This window comes from Rhineura floridana, chromosome 4 (assembly GCF_030035675.1).
Source record: "Rhineura floridana isolate rRhiFlo1 chromosome 4, rRhiFlo1.hap2, whole genome shotgun sequence".
NCBI classification, from domain to species: Eukaryota; Metazoa; Chordata; class Lepidosauria; order Squamata; family Rhineuridae; genus Rhineura; species Rhineura floridana.
In genome coordinates this window covers 159,737,024-159,758,853 of record NC_084483.1, presented here as the reverse complement: position 1 = coordinate 159,758,853, position 21,830 = coordinate 159,737,024, and the positions used below count along the sequence as shown (strand labels likewise).

At 39.1% G+C, this 21,830-nt stretch overlaps 1 protein-coding gene across 3 annotated transcripts in view; it reads right to left on the bottom strand.

Moving 5' to 3' along the window:
* Window positions 1-806: 806 nt before the first annotated feature.
* PPP1CB (protein phosphatase 1 catalytic subunit beta) overlaps window positions 807-21,830 on the bottom strand; it is a 44,867-nt gene continuing 23,843 nt past the window's right edge. For all 3 annotated transcript variants that reach the window (XM_061624952.1, XM_061624953.1, XM_061624955.1), the window contains exons 2-8: window positions 18,863-18,994; window positions 16,275-16,505; window positions 15,908-16,012; window positions 7,081-7,152; window positions 5,597-5,748; window positions 4,750-4,884; window positions 807-3,904 (exon numbers count right to left, since the gene is read on the bottom strand). In XM_061624952.1, coding sequence (XP_061480936.1) covers window positions 3,800-3,904; window positions 4,750-4,884; window positions 5,597-5,748; window positions 7,081-7,152; window positions 15,908-16,012; window positions 16,275-16,505; window positions 18,863-18,994 — 932 coding nt within the window. In that variant the 3' untranslated portion in view covers window positions 807-3,799. The remainder of the gene's footprint in view (window positions 3,905-4,749; window positions 4,885-5,596; window positions 5,749-7,080; window positions 7,153-15,907; window positions 16,013-16,274; window positions 16,506-18,862; window positions 18,995-21,830) is intronic.

Here is a 21,830-nt window from a genome sequence, read left to right as displayed (position 1 = left end):
TCTTTAAAAGAAAATCAGGCCAACTCATGGTGTATGACTGGTAATCATGATAATTATGTAGAACAGGGATAGACAACATTATGGCCTCCAGATGTTGGAATACAACTCCCATCATAGGCCATGCTGGTTGGGGCTGATAGTTTGCAACCTGATCTAGAACCTTCTGCTAGGGAGTAATGCAAGAGAGTGGTTGCTTCTAGGAAGCCTACAACCAGGGCATGAAAGCATCTGTTTGGTTACTGTGAGAAACAGGATGCTGGACTATTATATGGATCTTCGGTCTGATCAGGCAAGGTTCCTCTTAAAAATTCTTAGATCAGAAATATCACATACATGGTTGGAGATGTGAGATTGGAGAAAGGACCATACCCTGGTAGAGGTAGAGCTGGGTGTCATTGACACATCAATGTTATTAAAACCATGGAATTTGATAAGATCACAGTATGAAGCAAAACAGTAACAGAACGCTGAAAACAATTACTCAACAGGAGTCCTGTAGAGAAGGGACAAGGAGAGGAACAAGATTTTGTAAAACAAAAAAGTACTTAAATTATGCAAGCACATTTCCATAATTTAGACAGGTCATAGCATTCAGCTGGTCTGTCATAGAATTTGTTACCTTGGATCAAAATTGGGTGGTATTCAGTGCTAGTCCTACTCAGAGTAGACCCACTGAACTAATGCAGGTTCATTAATTTCAGTGAGTCTACTTTGATAGGACTTAGTTGAACATAACCTCATGTAAAGGTACATGAACTGAGATTGTGTCAACTACAATATACAAAATAAGAGGCTTGAATGCAGAATCAAGAGGTTTAGTAATGTTTATTCCTAAAACTCAATTTCCTTCCAAGCAAACAGGACATAGCCAACTCAGATGTGATGTTTTGTATCCACAAGATGGTTTTCAAACAATTTCTGTGCATTCACACATGAAAAAATAGGCCACTTATACAATTTGTTCAAAATCTATCCTGTGAACTAATTGCATTTAGGAATCCTGAAGCCTAGCCTCATTTGCACAAGATTGTCTTTGAGCAAGTTGCCTACGTGACAATTGGATGGAACAATGTAGATACTAAAGCTTTCTACCACGACTAATGGTCACTTACAAGTAAAGTGTGGTAGAATGCTACAAAAAAAGGCACACAAGCTTTTGGAGGGATAAGAAGAGAGGTTTGTTTCCTTTTATTCAAAAAAGAAAAAAGGGGGAAAGGAAGGACAGTAAAGTAATATTTAGAACCATGCTTAAATATACCACTATTTCCATTCTGGTTATACAGAAAGGATACCCTTTATTTAACGCAAATTGCAAAGCCAAGAAAATGACACATCTCACTTGATCCCTGGAGGCATTTGTTAGCAAGGGCTCATGCCTACAGGGACTGGCATTTGTATTCATGAGCAGAGTCTAAAAACTGATCATGAGCAGTCTTAAATAGCTTCAAAGAAAATACTTCCAGAAATGTTGTTTATAGGGTAAAGATAATAACTGATGGTGTTAGCCATTACATTTGCCATTGCTTTCAGTGATATTTTAAAATTTGCAGTATGTTATCAGAGATTAAAAAATGACAAGTAAGGTGGTAAAGGGAAAAGAATACTACGTACAGCATCAGTAAAAATGTTACTGTCTTTCAAGATGGCTTCACATGCGTGCTTGTATACATGGGCAATGTTGTAATAGTAATTTCCCAAAAGTTTTTGTAAAACCCAATTTTACTGTCTTTAAACAGATTTTGGGCTCTCATATATTATCTGAAATGAAGAGGCTTCTACAGTGTAAAAATGACGTTACTCACTTTACGAAAAATGCTAGATGTGGCAAAGTTTTGCTACCATCCTGTGACATTCCCAGTTTGGCCATTTGCCTTCTCTGAGGATACTTTTCACATAATAATGACTCAACAAGTTTTATTTTTGTAGTCAGATGATAACAATTTAGACACCACTGCACTAGGGAGTAACAATTGCCAGTTCCATTAATCTGCAGGTGGCGTTTTGTGAGGTGCTTGGCAATGAACATTACATAATCAAATTCTATTATTTCAGAACAGGATAACAGGGCTGCTGTATTTTTAATAATCTATTAATGTACATCTATATTAGGACCAATATTAAGCTTTTGTTCACATGGCACCTAATGTATGCTATCAAGGGCAAATTATTTCACAACGATTGTAATAACCAGTCAGACTTCAAATCAATTAAACAACTTTACTAAATGAAAACTCTACATTGAGTATGTGATTTAAAACAAAATGGAATTAGAAAAGACTTAAACACATTTAAGAACTTTTTACTTTGCCAAAAAACCCTTGTATAGTAAGTGCCAGTTCATTAAATGTAACTCACTAGAAACCTCAATTTAACATTTGCAAAGACAATATTAAAGAGTTCTACATTGATGCACATTGAGAATGGTTTAAATTGGAAGCTTCCCTTCTAAATAATCTTATAAATTTGACCATGTTCAATAAAAAAAATTGAAATCTTCTCCAATCACATCTCTTTCTTTCAATGTTTATCCTCTTACAATCTTTGCACTTTTTTTACACTTTGCCATTTATCAATATGAACGCTTTAAGGAAAGCAGGAAAAGAAATACTGCATTAACTCTTGATCATGTACAGAAATTATTGCTACTATCGTACACTACAAAGCAGAAGTTTCTACAATAGTATATGAACCTTGATCATGAAAATCCAGAAGATATAAATCTTTAGTGACATAAGCCTTACAATCATGTAGAACATTCACATGGCAATATTAGACAGTTCAACCACCACTAGCCATAGTTAACCTACTGCTCACTGATCAACATCCATTTAAATATACCCTCCTGGAGGGTGGGGCAGAGTGCACAGTGGGGGAGAGGGGGAAGGGCTAGCTTTTCCAGGCTTCTCAGAGAAAGATCTTCATGTTTGGTGAGCTATGCAGAATGCACGTTAATGAAAGTATGGCATTACCAGGATTATAAGCATGCCAAAAGGTGTTTCATGCTAATAAAATGTAATGCAAGGTAACACATAATCAAGTTACCAACTAATAAGTAATACCATTCTTGCCCTATTTTAGTTAAATGAAGTGCCATTGTGAGTGTAATGTTAGTTTAAAATGGTGCAGTGCACAAAGTTATTCTATGGCAATCTAAGATAAACAGCAAGATGTCTTGTCATGAGAAATACTGACTGCTGGGCTATGTGGATAAGGAGCATTACTGAAGTCACTAACTTGAGCTCAGTTTGTCTTTAGTCACTAAACTCCTATTAGAGGGGCACACATTTAGTCAGCAAGATTACTGGGAAGAGGGGAAACAGCAGCAACTGCCTCAAAATTCCCTTCCACAACTCATTTTCAGCCAGGTAACATGACTAGATACTTTGCCATCATTCTAGCTACAAAATAATAGAAATAAAAGCAATCAAGCAACAGTAAGACCACATTACACAAATGAAACATCATGCTCTCATCTGATTTAAGTATTACATCAAGCTTAAATTGGGATGTTGGTCAATTTTAAAACTGATGTGAATATGCACCCAAAGGAATTTGTTTAGATCTGATTTTACTCTATGTTGGTTATTAGAGCTTGGAGTATACTTGTTACAATACAGTGTTGCACATCTGTCAACTAGAAAATATTAAAGATCCTTTACCCGTCTCTTTAAGTTAAAGATGTGACATCATAAAGGGTGTCAAATGGCTGGATGGTTTTACAGTGCACACTTATTATATACTGTATATATGGAGTTTTGTCCTAAATAGTTCTGATGGTTCTTCTATGGTATTCCTTTCTTCACCTCTTCTTTGGTGGATTAGCTGTGCGAGGTGGAGTGACTGGACGTCCAGAGTTCAGTCCACCATACTGGTACTTTGCTTTCTTTTCAGATGGTTTCAGAATCTTAAGGGGAAGAAGAAATTTCTCTTATAAGAAGTCTTCAGCCCAACATAACATCTCCTTTAAGTTATGAACCACTCTGAAGATCCAAACTTCTTGACTATTACGTGAGCAGCTTCCAGGAAGCTCTGTGTAGGCGCACATGCGCATGTATGTAAATATAAATCAGCCTTCCTGTTATATATAAATACATAAATTGCTGTCTATCTACGAGGAGGCTTCCCATTTCCAACAGCTTCTGAACATGCACTTGTGAAGTACAAAAGGAATTATTTAGCAGATATAGCTACTCATTCTGCTGACTAATCTAATGAGGGAAGGACAATAGCTCACTGTCACAGCATCATAGTTTGCATACAGATGGTCCCATATTTAATCCCCAGCATCTCCAGTTAAAAGATATGGGAAAGACTTTTGCTGGAGACCTTGGACAGCCACAGCGAGCCAGAGTAGAAAATACAGGGCTAGATGAACCAATGGTCTGAATTCATGTAAAACAGCTTCAGAGAACCAGATACATTCAACCTATCTTGTTCACAGCAACTCATTTGATACATTATTTCTCAAGAGACTCCACCAACAGAGTTCTGCCTTGGCTTGATCCCATTTTATTCAGGCAAATATTTGCCTTGGCTTGGGAATAACCTAGCAACAAGGTATTAGAGAATTACATCAAGATTGCAACATTTCCTCACAATGTTAGCCTTCAACCAAACTTCAAGCACAAACATGCACCTTTAAAGTTTCCAAATATGTTTTCCTATTTTAGTTCTATCCATGCTATACAATGCTAATGATTCTTTGACATATCCTCCTAAAATAGAAATTATAATCCAAGTTTACCATACCTGAAAAGAGCACATCAAAGTTTCATCCACGCTCATCATCCCACCAGCATTATCAAACTCTCCACAGTAATTAGGAGCAGAAAATAAGGTAACCAGCTGTCGTTTAGCAAAGAATTCATAGCCATCTTCAACTACCTGTCAGTGAGGAAAACACATAACCAAGATTAATATAGCTTAAAATATTTCTGTAATCTGCGTTAAAATGTTTACCCCATAACCTGCAGTCTAAGAGTTTTCTGAGAACACATAGCAAAATGAATGAAACCCAACTGTGTGACATCCATCACTGTGCAAGCTGACTTTTGCTGGCGCAATGAGGCTTCTTTCTTCTCTGCTCCCCACACCCTCTCCAAATGTTTGAGGGTACCCCCAACCCTCTAGAGCAATTTTGGAGGTGCATTTGGGGGCTGTAAGAAGAGCACCAGGATAACTCCTAATGCACATGTCTGCTCCATGGTGGGCAGGCAGCTAAAATTGACTGAATTTTTAACTTTGGATAGCAAAATAATTAGAAACATATAGAATACAAATATGTTTAAGGGAATTACTTGTGCTGTCAGACTACACAAAGACCTCCCAATTTTCTGTAACATTTTAGAAACAAAAGACTCAAAATCCAGAGACATCTGTGCAGAGAGGGTATGACAACTTGGACTATATGCAGTAGTTAGTAGGGACAGCTTTGTGTTCAACAGGATATATGCGGCCAGCAGAGGTGTACAGCTATTTGCAGCCGGATCTGCCCTGGCTCACCTGTTTGTCACCTGCAGTGGCTTGTGTGAGCAAAGAATAGATCTCTGAAAACTACAAGGTAAAGAGCCCAAATTAAGAAGCAATAAATTCATACCTGATGAGCTCGACAAATCAAATCCAAATCATGACGATTCAAGAACTTGCTGACCACATCAGCTCCAAAAGTGAAGGAGACTCCACGATCATTTTCACCCCAGCCCTGCACATCCTTGTCTGGATCAGACCACAGCAAATCACAGAGCAACCCTTAGAGATAGAGAGCACTAGTGTTAGAAACTGTATACTTCAAGTGTCCTTCTTGGTAAAAACATTTTACCTACCATGATTAAGATTTTGGTAGGCAGGTTGTGTACACTGGATGCTACAGACATGTAAGTGTTATAGATTTGCAATGTACTCCTATGGGAGACAACAGCAAGATTTCTATTTTAATGAAGCAGGATTGCAGCCCACATTAATTTTCAAAGCCCCATTAGCTTATAAGCATACATAGATATCAAATGACAGTGCAACATTTTTCTATAGTCAGTGGCCTGATCTGTACATCACATTAAACCACGGCTTGTTTTAAAATATGATTTAATGTGATGTGCAAACTGGGCCAGTATCTCTTATTTTCTTCTAACAAGAAAAATAATGTTTAGAATGAATACAATTCAATGAATGTCCATAGATGAAAAGAAAATTATGAAGTCTTTAGCCTATGGATGTCTCATGTTGATGGATCCAGCACTAACCTCACTCTCTTAAATCACTGATTCCTGTTTAATGCTGGAGTAGCATTAGAGCTACAACAGAACGCAAAATTTTCCCCATATTTATGTGCATTTTCCTATCACCTTGCATATCGACTCAGACTGAACTTCAAATCAGTAAATCTTCTGTTTGAATCTCTGGTTCTACAAAGACCTGTACACACATTTATATCTTTACTATATTTAGTTTCCAAGGCTACTACTTCTACCTTACAACCAAATTGTTTCAACCCATGCTCTAGAATGTAATAAGGATTTACAAGAAAGCTGGTAGTACACGCACATGCTAGAAATAACCTCAAATAAGGGTCCTAATTAACAAGGTATCCTGCTTGACTGTATTATAGACACATACACCCCTCTACCTTCTTCAGCATCCAAAAAACAATTTAATATAGGTTTCAATGAAATCAATGGAACTATATCAGATCCAATTGTGTTCAGAACTAGCCAACTTCTACATCGCACTTTCCAGTCTGCACCTCAACTGGAAAGGCAATAACTATTAGTTTCCAAGTAGCACAAATATACCAGGGTTTGAATCCCCACAAAGCCATGAAGCTAACTGGGTGACCGTGGGCCAGTCAGTTCCTCTCAGCCTCAGAAGGCAATGGTAAACCCCCTCTGAATACCGCTTACCATGAAAACCCTATTCATAGGGTCGCCATAAGTCGGAATCAACTTGAAGGCAGTCCATTTCCATTTTCTCAAAAGTCTTCAGATAGAAAGATTCATTATCTCTTTGAACACACTATTGCTACAAGCTAGAAGACAATTTCAAAATAATTTACAGCGACCAGCAATTTGTGCAGGTGGGTCTCACCTGTATCAGGAACATCTGTGGGTCTCATAATTCTTCGAATTTGTTCCATTGATTGCAGATCTGGCGACAGTCCTGTCAACATAAATGACATAACACATTTTCATTGTGTGTAAAAAGAATTTAGACAATACTAGCCTCCTTTATTTTCCACTGTGATAAAGTCCAACCACTATCCATATCTCTTTGGGTTATTTTATAATCAAACCTCACGTCATGGCACAATAGCTACTACAACAAGATAGATACATCTCTAAGGTTGTGCAAATGGATGTAAAAGTAATTGCATCACAAAACTTTGCTGACAGACGACACACAATTGTGTTCTAAACACTTAGGAACAGGCTGCATAAAAACATCCATGCTTTATTTGAACCACAAAGAGCTCGTCATTTAACTACTGCGTTTTTTGATACAGGCGCAGAAAGCTACTTAAGGTGTGCAAGATGCCTAAGGAATACTTATTCCTCATATGAAATAACTTTAAGATAAAATAGTCCTTACTTGGGTTGCATTGTTAAACAGATACATTTTAATTTATTTCTGAGGACAAGAAAAAAAACCCACTACACAAAAAAATCTAATTCAAGTAGCACTCCATCCCCCAATGATGACAATTACTTGGATACAAAATAGCCTCACTAAACCAATATAGATTTTTTAAATTATTTTTATTCTATACCAAACTGTATAAATGTACTATATCTAAACCAACTATTTTGAGGGATGGTTCCATAACTTAACCTATGAATGGGAAAGACTCTAAGCCAAGCCTGTTTAAATACATGTATTTATAAACTGCACTTTCATAGAAAATATAACAAGGTGATATACAAACATGAAAACACAATTACTACAAGCGGTCCTTACAGTACTTTGGACCCAAGTTGTTTAGGGCTTCGTAAATTAACAGAAGAAGCTTGAACCTGACCTGGTAACAAACTAGCAAGGAGTAACATGTTGCCATTAACCTGCTCCTGCGAACACTCTGGCTGCTGCATTCTACACTAGCTGTAGCTCTGGACCAGATACAAGGGCACCCCACGTAAAGTATGTTACAGTAATCAAGTCTACAGGTTACCAGTACATTGACCACTGTAGACTGGTTAGGCTATTCTGGTCCAGGAATGGTCATAGCTAGCATACCAGCCAAAACTGGGAGAAAGCACTTCTAGCTACAGAGTGTCACTTGAGCCTCTTGTGAAAAAGATGGATCAAGGAATACCTTCAAACTGCAAACCAGCTCCTTCAAAGAGAGTGCAACCCCATCCAAAACAGGCAATTGACCTACCTCCTAGACACAGGAACCACCCACTCACAAGACCTCCATCCTTCCAGGATTCAGGCTCAGTTTACTGACCCTCATCCAGTCAACCACTGCATCCAGACACCAGTCCAGGGCTTGCACAGTCTCTCATGACTCAAATGTAAGGGAGACACAGAGCTGGATATCCGCATATTGATTACAAAACCCCTTTGCTCCAAAACCCCTAATGACTGTTTCCAACTGCTTCAATACAGATGCTGAATAGCATTGGGGACAAAATAGTGCCCTGTGGCATCAGGGGGCTGAAGAGGACTCAGTGCTATTCTCTGGACAAGACCCTGCAATTAGGAACAGAGCCATCATAGCACTGTGCCACTGATACCCATCCCACAGTCAGTCCAGAAGGATACCATGGCCAACAGTATCAAAGGCCTCTGAGAGATCAAGCAACAGCAGGATTGCACTTTTGCCATTCTCTCTATAAAAGTCATCCATCAGGACAACCAATGCTGATTGACCAACTGGTCTGAACCCAGACTGGAATGGATCCAGATAATCAATCTCATCCAGAAGTGTCTGCAGCTGTTCCACCACGATCCTCTCAACCACTTTCCCCCAAAAGGGAGTATTAGTGACCAGGGTGTTAGCGACCAGGTCACTGGCTTTTTCAGTAGTGGCCGCATCACCAGGTACCATTCCCTCACATAATGAAGTGTTCACCATACCCTGCTCCCTCCAGCTTGATTTCACTAGCCATGATGGGCAAGCATCCAGTCGAGTGCCATCCCTGCAAGACTATCCCTATTATTGAGCTGCATAAACTGAAATGGTTAGTTATTTTTTAAGAAGTTTTACTGGTATAACTATTTAAAAAGATACACAAGATACAAGACAAGTTAGAACTGCCTGTCAGTGGTTTTTTTTGCATGTCTGTTCTGGCATGCAATGCATGTGTTCCACAAATGTTCTGGGAAGCAAACAAAACATTTGTGGCACTTCATTAATGGATGTATGTACTGGTTTCTCTACATGGTGATTATTTCTACGGTGGGAAGAGCAATGGGCAAAACAAATCCTGAGAACTTCTTCTGAATCTGGCTTCTTCAACATGGGTACCATGACAACAATCCTAGGTTTAGAAGTGAAACAGGTCCACTTTTGTTCTGAATTGGTTTACTCTCCCAAGTTCATTTCCTTTTGACTGAGCAAACTAGCTCGATTGTTCATGCCCAGATATTAACAGCTCAAAGAGATGTGCCTTTCCACCTAGCTGAAAAGAAGCAGGACATCTTGAGGATTTGGTTCTCACTTGTGGTTCCCTAGCTGAGAATCCTCCAAGGATCCATGAAGATGAACAAAGGCAGTACCTACAGTAGACTCCTTACTAGTAAATGCACTTCCTTCTTAAAAGACAGAAGCACTTAGCAAAATTGTCACCCAGGAGCTGCAAGTCACCGAGATAGAATTAGGTAACTTGAAAATTCCTGTTCACTAGAAAATTTTGCTTTACTTCTAGCATCTTTCAGCGGATCCCTAGGCTACTCTCCTATGCCGATGCCCTTAAGGCCAGCAAAGAATAAAAGACATATGCCCTCTTGCCTTGGAAGTGCTATCTAAGATTAGTTATCTTTGTAAATAGCTTGAAAACTGAGGGAAAAACCAATGATAAAGGACTGGTATTAAAAACTTTACAGTAAAATCAGATGAAAAAGGTCCAGAGGTAAACATACCTAACTCTTCAAATCTATAATCTCTGCTTTCTTCAGGACTGGGGAATCATAGAATTATAGAGTTGAAAAGGGCCTATAAGGCCATAGAGTCCAACCCCCTGATCAATGCAGGAATCCAAATTAAAGCATATTTGACAGGTGCCTGTCCAGCTGCCTCTCAAATACCACCAGTACTGGAGAGCCCACCACCTCCCTAGGTAATTGGTTCCATTGTCCTACTCACTATCAGTTAGGAAGTTTTTCCTGATGTTCAGTCGAAATCTGGCTTCCTGCACCTTGAGCCCATTATTCTGTGTCCTGCAGTCTGGGATGATCGAGAAGAGATCCTGGTCCTCCTCTGTGTGGCAACCTTTCAAGTACTTGAACAGTACTATCACATCTCCTTTCAGTCTTCGCAAGGCTAAACATGCCCAGTTCTTTCAGTCTCTCCTCATGAGGCTTTGTTTCTAGTCCCTTGATCATCCCTGATGCCCTCCTATGAACGCCTCCCAGTTTGTATGCATCCTCCTTAAAGTGTGGTGCCCAGAACTGGACGCAGTACTCAAGATGAGGCCTAACCAGTGCTGAATAGAGGGGAACCAATACTTCACTCAATTTGGAAACTATACTTCAGTTAATGCAGCCTAAAATAGCATTTTCCTTTTTTGCAGTGACATCACGCAGTTGGCTCCTATTCAGCTTATGATCAACAACAATCCCAAGAACCTTCTCACATGTAGCATTGCTGAGGCAAGTATCCCCCATCTTATAACTCTGCATTTGGTTTCTTTGTCCTACATGTAGAACTTTGCACTTATCCCTGTTAAATTTCATTCTGTTGTTTTCAGCCCAGCCTATCAAGATCCCTTTGAATCTTGTTTCTGCCTTCCAAGGTATTAGCAATCCCTCCAAATTTTGTATCATCTGCAAATTTGATAGGCATTTCCTATACCTTCATCCAACTCTGAATCCAAGTGTGGTTATAGGACTGAATCAGCCTTGGTTGACCTGATGGATGACCTTTATCGGGAGAAGGACAAGAGGAGTGCGACCCTGTTATTCTTACTTGATCTCTCAGTGGCTATTTATGCCATTGACCATGGTATCCTTCAGGGTCGACTTGGTGTGATGGGTATTGGAGGCACTGTTTTACAGTGGTTCCGATCCTATCTCCAGGGTCATTTTCAGAGAATAACATTGGGTGATTGTCTTTCGTTCCCCTGGCAGCTGTGCTGAGGTGCCACAGGGTACCTTCTTGTTCCCCATGAGTTTAACATCTATATGAAGCCCTTGGGAGCAGTCATCAGGAGATTTGGGGTGAGGTGTCAGCAGTATGCTGATGATACCCAGCTCTATTTTTCTGTAACAACTGAATCAGGAGAGGCCGTGCAAGCCCTGGACCGCTGCCTGGACTCGGTGGTGGGCTGGATGAAGGCCATTAAACAGAGTCTGAATCCTAGCAAGATGAAGATGCTGTGAGTTGGTGGTTCCCAAGTTCAGATAATTGGTCAGTTGCCTGCTTTGGATGGGGTTATACTCCCTCTGAAAGAGCAGGTCCATGGTCTGGGGGTGCTCCTCAATTCATCTTTGTTGCTAGAAGCCCAGGTAACCTCAGTGGCTAGCAGTACCTTTTACCAGCTTCGGCTGGTAAGACAGCTGCGGCCGTTTCTGGACCGGGATAGCCTGACCACTGTTGTTCATGCACTGATAACCTCTAGGCTCGATTACTGTAATGCGCTTTATGTTGGGCTGCCCTTGAGGTTGGTCCAGAAGCTGCAGCTGGTGCAAAATGTGGCAGCGAGACTACTTACTGGGGCAGGGTATCGCCAGCATATCACCCAGCTGCTGAAAGAATTGCACTGGCTACCTATTAGCTACCGGACTAAGTTCAAGGTTCTAGTTTTGAGTACAAAAGCCCTATACAGCTTGGGACCAGGATACCTGAAAGACTGTCTTATCCCTTGTATACCCAGTCGATCACTGTGCTCTGCAGGTGAGGGCCTCCTGCAGATACCATCATATCAGGAGGTCTGTTCTGCACAACACAGGAAACGGACCCTTACTGTAGTGGCACCTACCCATTGGAATCCCCTCCACTTAAATATTAGACAGGTGCCATCTCTTATCTTTCTGGCACCCACTGCAGACCTTCCTCTTTCAACAAGCCTCTTAAGTTGAAATCTTATCCCAGTCTGTGTCGGAATTGCTTTTTAATAGTTTTCAGACCTTTTTTTTAAAAAAAGAAAGATGTTTTGAAAGCTTTTTAAAAAAACGTTTTTAAAGATGTTTTGTATTAATATATTTTAAAGTCTGTTTTTATGATGTTTTAAAGTGTTTTTAGTATTTTTGTTTGCTGCCCTGGGCTCCTACTGGGAGGAAGGACACGATGTAAATCAAATAATAAATTAATAAATCATTAATAAAAATGTTGAAGATCACTGGGCCCAGGACCAAGCCCTGTGATACCCCACTAGTTACTTCTGTCCAGTCTGAGAAGAAACCATTGATAAGCACTCTTACGATTCTGTAGCCAACTGTGGGTCAACCTGATAGCTCTTCACCAGCCCACATTTAGCTAGCTTGCTAATTAGAATATCATGGGGCATTTTGTCAAAAGCTTTGCTGAAGTCGAGATATATTATGTCCACAGCATTCCCACAGTCTACCAGGGAGTTACTAATCTTCTCATTTTTTGATCAGGTCTGGCAGGATTTGTTCTTGATACATCCATATTGGCTTCTAGTAATCATTGCATTGTTTTCAAGGTGTTTACAGATTGACTGCTTTATTTATTTATTACATTTATACCCCGCCTTTCTTTTCATGATAGAAACCCAAGGCAGCTTACATATGGTTCCCAGGCGGTCTCCCTTCCAGGCAGTGACCAGACCTGACCCTGCTTAGATTCAGCAGGGAGCTGGCCTTATGGGCCTTCAGACCATAGCCTGGGACTTTATAATCTGCTCCAGAATTTTCCCAGGGATTGATTGTCAGACTGACTAACTGTAGTTCACAGGTTCTTTCTTTTTGTCCTTTTTGAAGATAGGGACAACATTAGCCCTCCTCCAGTCATCCAGCACTTCATCCATCCTCCACAATTTCACAAAGATAATAGACAGCGGTTCTGAGAGTTCTTCAGCGTTCCTTCAATATTCTAGGATGCAGTTCATTGGCTCTGGAGATTTGAACTCGTTCAAAGTGATTAGGTATTCCTTGACCATTTGTCTATCAATTTCAAGCTGCAATTCTGCTGTATTGCTAATCTCCGCAAGAAATCTAGATGTAAATTGAGGAGGTGTAGAGTGGCATGTGCATGGCCTCTGTCTCATAATTCATGCCTCATACCTGAGTTATTGGGGTGCCGATTGCTTTGCACACTGTAATTGCAACGTATTGGAATGTGGAGAGCTCAAAATGCAGGCTCTCTGACAATAAGTTGAGAAATGCTCCATTCTGTCTGTATTCAGAAACAGCATTTGGGAATGTTGTTCAAGTAACCAAAACAATCTAGCTTGTCCCACACTCCTGCTCTGTTAGGTGGGCTTGTGTATAGCTTTCTCAAGCTTTGAAGAGACAGTGAGCTAATTGGCTTATGAATGTTCTCATTTTGCTTATGTAAACAAAGCACATGATCATCAAAACAAACTGTTATGCCTATGAAGGCAAAGCTGGGGGTGCAGCTGCATTCTCAAGCCAAAGCTGTACCACGTGCAGGGTCAGGAGAGGTCAGCAAAAATCACCTGAGGTGGAAACCAGCAATCTAGGTGCTGGGAAAATAATGATCTCATAGGAATAAGGTGCCCCACCCCAGAGGGTCTGTTGGATATAAATAAAGGACCCCTAGCTCAGGGAGATTAAGACTTCAGGGGTCTTGAAAGCCTCAAAGCAACATCCAGCAAGACGTTTCGGAAGACTCAAGATAACATCAGGAAAAACCAAGCTTAAGCAGAGTTTACAGCAAGAATCCTTGCTGCGCTGTTCGTAAGGCTTCCACCAGTGAGAAAGATAAGAGCACAGACAAGGGGGGAGGGGGAGGCAGAGAGTCATTTGCCATTAGTTCCATTTTAGTGTTTTACTGCTTGCAACTGACAGCAATGTAAACAGCTTGCTTAATAAACTATTTAACCTCTTCACCACCAGTAGTGTTCATTGCCTTTTGAAATTTTCAACTAATTTGTCTTGTGCTTGGCCAGGGCTAGGCATTTGGCAAAACACCTGCCCCTCAGCTTCATGCTTCCCAGGAGGGTCATAGACCCTCTTTTGGGAGAAGACTGAGCCAAAGTAGGACTTGAGCACTTCTGCCTTTGTCATCTCTTTATAATTTTGCCATCCTCACTGAGCAGAAGTACCACCATTTCTTTTCTCTGTCTTTTACTATGGATGTACCTGAAGAGAGTCTTTTTGTTTCTTTTGGCATCTCTCGCTAACCTCAGCTCGTTCTCAGCTTTAGCCTTCCTGATGCCATCCCTGCAATTCCGTGCTACCTGTCTGTGCTCTTCCTTTGTGGTTTGGCCTTCCTTCCACTTCCTGTATATGTACTTTTTTGTTTTCAGGTGGTCCCTAAGCTTTCTATGAAGCTACATTGGCTTTTTCTCCTATCTTCCCCTTTTTTCCTTGATGGAATTGTTTGCCATTGTGCCTTTAGACTTTCCTTTTTCAGAAACTCCCACCCATCTTGGACTTCTTTTCTCATTACGGCTGCTTGCCACGGAACCTTACTTACCATTGTTCTGAGTTTATTAAAATCGGCTACTCTTAGCTTTTGCTTCCTTTAAAATCAAGAACTCAAGTATAGCATGGTCACTTTCCCCCAGAGTTCCCATAACTGCCACTTCATCGACCAAGTCATCTCTATTGGTTAGAATCAAGTCAAGGATAGCTGATCCTCTAGTTGCTTCCTCCACTTTCTGTAGGAGAACGTTATCTCCAACACAAGTCAGGAATTTCTTGGAGGGACCGTATTTGTCTCCCAACAGATATCGGGGTAATTGAAATCCCCCATTACTACTACCTCCTGGAAACATTGGCAATTTGCTTTACGAAAGTTTCATCCTCGTCTTCTCCTTGATTGGGTGGTTGGTAATAGACTCCAACTACCATGTTCCTTTCATTCCTTGCCCCATTAATTTTAATCCAGATACTCTCAGTGGAGCTACCAAGCTCATCCTCTTGTAGTTTGTGGGTTTTTTTGCAGGGATATAAATATATATTTAACCTATATCCCAACCTTCCTTTCTATTCCTTCTGTTCGTTTTGAACAAGTTATATCCTCCAGTTGCTATATTCCAGTCATGGGTCATCCCACCAAATTTCAGTTATGCCTATCAAGTCATATTTACTCTCCTGTATTAAGAGCTCAAGTTCATCCTGTCTGTTTCCCATACTCTGGGCATTAGTATACAGACAGCAAAGACCATGTGATTTACCAACCTGGCTTCCATCCTACATTTTTATGAAGACTATTACTGGGCCCCGTTACAGCTGTTCCCTCAGTTCCTCTTACTGTGCATTAAATGAATTAAACTTCTAAACTCTGTTGGTAATCTTTATTGCTCCCTCCTGAAGGAGCTGACCTGCTCCTTCATCAGGATTTCTCTGGATGGATTCCTGGAAAGCAATGATATTCTAGAAGACAAGTATATAATGCCTTTCAAATCCACATTGTGACCTGAACTTACAAGATGTGAACAAGGTGGCTCATGACAGATGCTATTGGAGGTTGCTAATTCATAGGGTCACCATAAGTCGTAATCCACTTGAAGGCTCATAACGTGACAAAATACTCCTTGGTTGAGTTTTTAATTAAACTTTGAAGCAACAAGTAAGACTATTAGGAAAGGGATTTTCTACTTACCTCCATGACAGCAGAAAATCTTCTCATCTACAATGGCTGCAATAGGCAGGCAATTGAAACAGTCTGTAAATGTCTTCCAGAGCTTAATGTTAAATCTCCGTTTACCTGATAGAATTGAAAGAGTAACACTTGTCACATTACACACTGTAGCTTCACCATTCAAAAAGAGTGCCAGAAAATCCTATTGTCCATCTACACTCAGAAGTTACTTAAATAGTTACTTCAGAGAATGTTGCACAAATTTAAAGAGAATCATAAAATAGTATTTCAAGCTTTTCAGGCAAATTATGTGACCAAGTTTAAAAGCAGTGAAGACAATTCATAAAATGGTTAACTACTGGAAAAATTCACATCAGGTTTTACTTACATTCATCATAGAATCCATAGATGCGATTAATACTAGCACACTCATGGTTTCCTCTCAGGAGGAAAAAATTCTCTGGATATTTGATTTTATAAGCAAGTAATAAGCAGATGGTTTCCAAGGACTGTTTGCCTCTGTCCACATAGTCCCCCAGAAAAAGATAGTTGGCCTCAGGTGGAAATCCCCCATACTCAAACAACCGAAGCAAATCTGTGTATTGGCCATGAATGTCACCTATGAAAATTAAGATTGTAGATATATTTATGAAGCATTTATAATAACAAAGTCATGTCAAAGTGTTGGTAATAAGAACCAAACAGATATACTCTGTCTCAGATCCTTTGGTGGTAAAATGCAACAGGCTGTATTGTATTACGTTCTACTCAGAGTAAATCCATTGAAATTACATGACCAAACTTAGTCATGTCCATTACTTTCAATGGACCTACTCCAACTGAGACTAATGCTCAATACAACCCTAAGTTTATTAAAATATTTCTCTCCCACTCTCTATCTGAGCTCAGGGCAGGATATATATTGCATAAAACAGGTAATACAATGAAATCTATAACAATAAAATCACTATCAACAATGAATTCAGCTATTTCACAGATCCTACTTCAAGCTAGAATTAGCATGAGCCAGAAACCAGTGTAAAAAGCCAGATTTTAATCTGGACACCAAAGAGAACCTACCACTGGCACCTGCCAAGCCTTCAAGGGGAAACCATTCCATAACTGGCATGCTAAAGTGGGAAAGGTCTTCTCCCGCATCCCCACAATGTATAGCTCCCAAAGGAGGGACATAGAGGACACACACATACCCCTTTCCAGGTAGATTTTAATGCTCAGTCAGGACACAATGGGAAAAGAACACTCCCTCAAGTATCTAGGTCCCAAGTTGTTTAGGACTTTGTAAGGTAGTATTAACTCTCCGAAGTCAGACGGTACATGTGTAGGCAGCCAATGTGGCTCCTTTAGGACTGGTGATAAATAGTACATCTTTTAAGAACTATATAACAGTCTTGCTGCTACATTTATAGGGCTGTACCAACCATTATCCTAGTTTACTTTTCACCTTGAAAACTGAAGCTTCTGTACTGATGTATTAGTTTAAAAAGGTAGTATCCAATGTTAGTTCTGCTCAGAGTAGGTTCACTAGAATAAATGGGCATAACTAATTTAGGCCCATTAATTCCAGTGAGTCTATGCTAAGAAGACCTTAGCTGGATACAACTCTAAGTATTTTAAAAAAATCATCACCATATTTTATCAACGTGTTACCTCTTTTTAAGCTCAGTATGCAGTTTGTATTAGAATGTTACAAGCTATTCAGGGACTAAAATGAGCCAAGGGTTTGCTTTGGATCTAAGGGTTCAAGATACAAAACCTTCTTGGCCTGTTCAGGTTTCACTTGGCATATGAAGATTGGTGCACTACTGACCTTCCATAATAGTACCTCTCAAACATTCCTATATCACTGCTAATAGTAAGAGAGCAGTATTGTCTTTCTAGTATTTTGTAATCTCCACGTGCGTAGCTGTTGCACGCTACTAGTTTTCATCATGTTGCACGTACAATAGTTCTTGCAAGACTTCAGACTTTAATATTCAGATTTTATAAAGAATAGGGCTTTATTATTAAAGTCATTTCTACACTGTTTTATATTTTTTAAAAGTGTCAAAGAGGTTTATGATCTAACTTAAAGCATCAAACAACGTCTTCAGCAGCTTGGAAATTGTTGTACATAAAATGTACTTTTAGTTGTTGCATTGTAATGATTTTAATTATGTTGTGTTTATGATTTTGATGGGCTCTTTTGTTAGGGAGGGCAGGATAACAATAAAAATAATACTTCCGTTACAATGCCTCTATTTCTACCATATAATTTAAAAGGACTGAAAAACAGTCAAGCTCTTTTAAACCTAAAATCTCAAGTACTAGTTAAAACTACTGTATTTGGGTTTCTAGTGCATGTACTGTCCTGTGCATCCCCATCCTTCCAGCCTCTCAAAGAGCTGAAGCTCAGTTAGTAGTAGCAGAATTCTCCCTGTTGGATGCTGATTCAGGAGAATGGAAGCATCCAGACAGCAATTGCAGTGGCATGTTGCCATACCTCCAAAACCTCTAAGTTGCCTAGCTATCATTCTGGGACTTTAGATCAAAAGATAAGGCACTCCCTTTTTGGGTGTTACTCAAAACAGAATGCACAAGTAGGCTGAAAAGTAACTGTGAAAAATATGAAGCATTTTAGCACTTAGCCATGTCTTCTAAATTACTTTAAATAAAGTGGAAACTGATCTTAAATCGAAGAGTCGTATTTATTATACATTAAATGCAATATTACTTTGTACAGCAGGTTCTGAATTAACATAAGAGTGTTTAGCAAGAGTATTTAGGATATAAATCACTTAACATAGTAAAAGTGTATAAAATTAACACATTCTAATTGGGTAAGCAGTCCATCATATACAGTTAAATGCTTTTGCTGCTCTTTACTGTTTACATCTTTGAATACATAGCAACATTAGGTAAATATTATGCAAGTTAAACCCTTTTCTTCTTTAGTATATATCATTTATCATCACATACCACAGATCTTCAATGGTGCCTCTAGCTCCAGGAGAATAGGCTGGCTAAGAAAGATTTCTCGTGATTTTATACACAAGCCCCGAACTTCAGCTTCTGTCATCTGCACAATCTTCCCAGGACGACATCCTCGCACTGAAAAGAGACAGTTAAATGCTAAATTATAGGTCTCTAAAAATATGTCAAGGAAAACAGTATGTTTCAAATAGTAAGCCCCTTGCTGTCCTCAGTATTTATAAAGCATATCAAACTGAAAAGTATTTAAACATATAATGAATCTGATATAGGTTAATAGTTATCCAGGTATAAAGTTCATAATATAACTGCTTGTCTGAATCAGACCATACCGATTTATCAAAGAGCCATATTAAAGTATAAATAACATTTAATGTATGCTATTGTTCATCATCCTATTATCTGCAGAAGGTATAAAATGTGCTCAGTGTAGAAGCTATAATATCAAGAACTTGCTGCATATCCAGAGAAGGAAAAGAGAATAAGCTTTCACAGTACAACTTTGTCTCACAGGTCAATGATTTCACAACTGATATACTAATGAACTTCCCCGATTTCATTTCAGCAACCCCTAAGATACTTAAATTGAGTTTAAGTTTGCATGCAATCTTAAACACACTCACTCTGAAATTCCAATGAAATCAACAGTATATTTAGGACTAAAGTGTTACAAGTATAAAATGTTGCAACATAATGCCTATTCCTAGATGAAGTGTTCCAGTTCAGGGCTCCAGACAGCCTGAAAAATGAAACTTGCTGTTAAGCCTGAAGGGGGGGGGGCTGAGAAAAACAAAAGGGGAAAGGGACCTGCAGATTTGTCTCCTGTTGTGCTGAAAGATATCAAGTGACTCTCTGACCAAGACTAATGAACCATTAGTCATTCCTACAATGGTAAAAGCTTAGTTCTGGGCATAGTATTTTATAGCTATAGTTGGGAGAGGTGGGGAAGAGATTGAGAAAGGGAGGAAAGTATCCCTTTTCTTCCTACTAAAGCATCCCTGTTTAGTTCAAAGTAGGGATTTTTTTTAAACTTCATGGCATCCATCCACCCCATCAATAGTTCTACCTCCTTCCCTTGGATACATGCTATCTATCAGCTGTTAGGAGGCTAATTCCCTGTCATACTCTCCTACCTTGTCACCTTCCCCCTCTTCAACCGACACCTCAACGTTTTGTATATACCAGCAGTTGATAGGTCCTTGTCAGGTCACTTTTTAAAAAGTATCTTTTAATTTACAAATGTATACATTTCTGCATATTTAGGGAGTGTGTAGAAATTTCATTTCCAAATTGATAGAGTTGGCCACCTAAGTTTGCTATTAGAGAATTACTGTTATCAAGCAAAAACAGACTGCAGATTTACTTGCTTTTATCTGCGAATCAGGAATCAGCACTAAGGAAAAAGAAATAAAGCCACATAGACCCATAATCAATCTATCATTATTTCACTTGCCAACTTTGCCTTAGTAAGTTTTCCAAGCAGATTGGATAAGAAACCTATGGGCAGGTCCGCCCTTAGCATGTGCAGGGCCCGGGGCAAAAGCATAGTTGGGTCCCCCCACATTCTTTCTGTCTATATATGGGGGGGGGAGAGAGAGAGAGAGAGAGATTTTATTTACGAATATATGTAATTATAATATTTAATTTACATATGAGGCTAACAACCTATTAAATACAAATATGTTTACCTTCACTTCAGGGAATAGGCCTCTAGTCAACCTGTTCCATATCAATTTCTCCACTGGTCTCTCGACATCTGTCTTCCCTTTGTCGATATCTGCTAGATATGGCAGTCTATTTCTAGGCATATTTTCCCATCTTTATCTTCCTAACTAAACAACTGAAAACACTTTGTGCAGAACCATTGTTTTAAATATCGAGGATGACAGAATTTAATCATTTCTGTAAATGTCTGGCTGCTTTGTTGACGGGCAATTACGTTAGGATTAAAATTAAAATAATACAAATATAAGAAACTATACATTTATTCTCAAAAATTTGTTTTCCTTGCTTTCACTTCTGCAAAATCATTAATCAACTTGTCAAAATCTAGATTTTCACACAATATGTTCTATTGATAATAAAGTCAAATTAGACAACCTTTCTTGAGACATCGTAGTTCTTAAATAATTTTTCAATAATTTCAGTTTAGATAAACTTTGCTCTGCTGATGCAGTGGTAACAGGAATTGTCAATAAAAATTTTAAAACGATATTGAGATTTGGAAATGAATTATGAACCTTAGAAATCAGGTTTAAACATTGCAATGATATCCCATTCAGCTCTTATGTGATTGTTTTCAGAGGTTTTTAATATGTTTTTTTTTTTAATTATATATTGCTTTCTCAGGGATGTATTTGCTGCCCAGAGCTCCTTTGGAAGGAAGGGCAGGATATAAATTTAATAAATAAATATAACTCTATAGTCTATTACTTGCCTTGCACCAGAGGGCTTCAACTTTTGTAATTAGCTGTGGAGCAGACAGTGCTGGAACTTTAAGCTGAGTGCATTTCTACCACCAGAATAAAAGTGTGCACAGAAAGATTAAAAGGAAAGCGCCTTTCATTTCTAAAGAAAAACAGATATAGAATACACACGCAAACCCTTAGAATACAGTGCCCCTAAGCATATCTTAAGTGCCGTTATTCTTCAAGGGTTAGCAGCTTTTCAAAAACGGTCTTAAATTGGACGTCTCTAGAGTGTTTCTTCTGAAGAGTACAGTTGTGTTTCAAATGACCCTTATATATATTAGGGTGATGACAATGAAAACATTTCCCCCGTTGGCTGCAGATCCTTCTGGCAACTAGCGAGGAGACTCCAACAATTCTTTTTTTTTTCAATTAATTTTTATTCAAATTTTCAAAACCAAAACAATACAAAAAGAAAAAACACAAATCAATAACTAATACAATAAAAAAACAAAAAAATATAAAAATATTGACTTCCAATTTGTCGT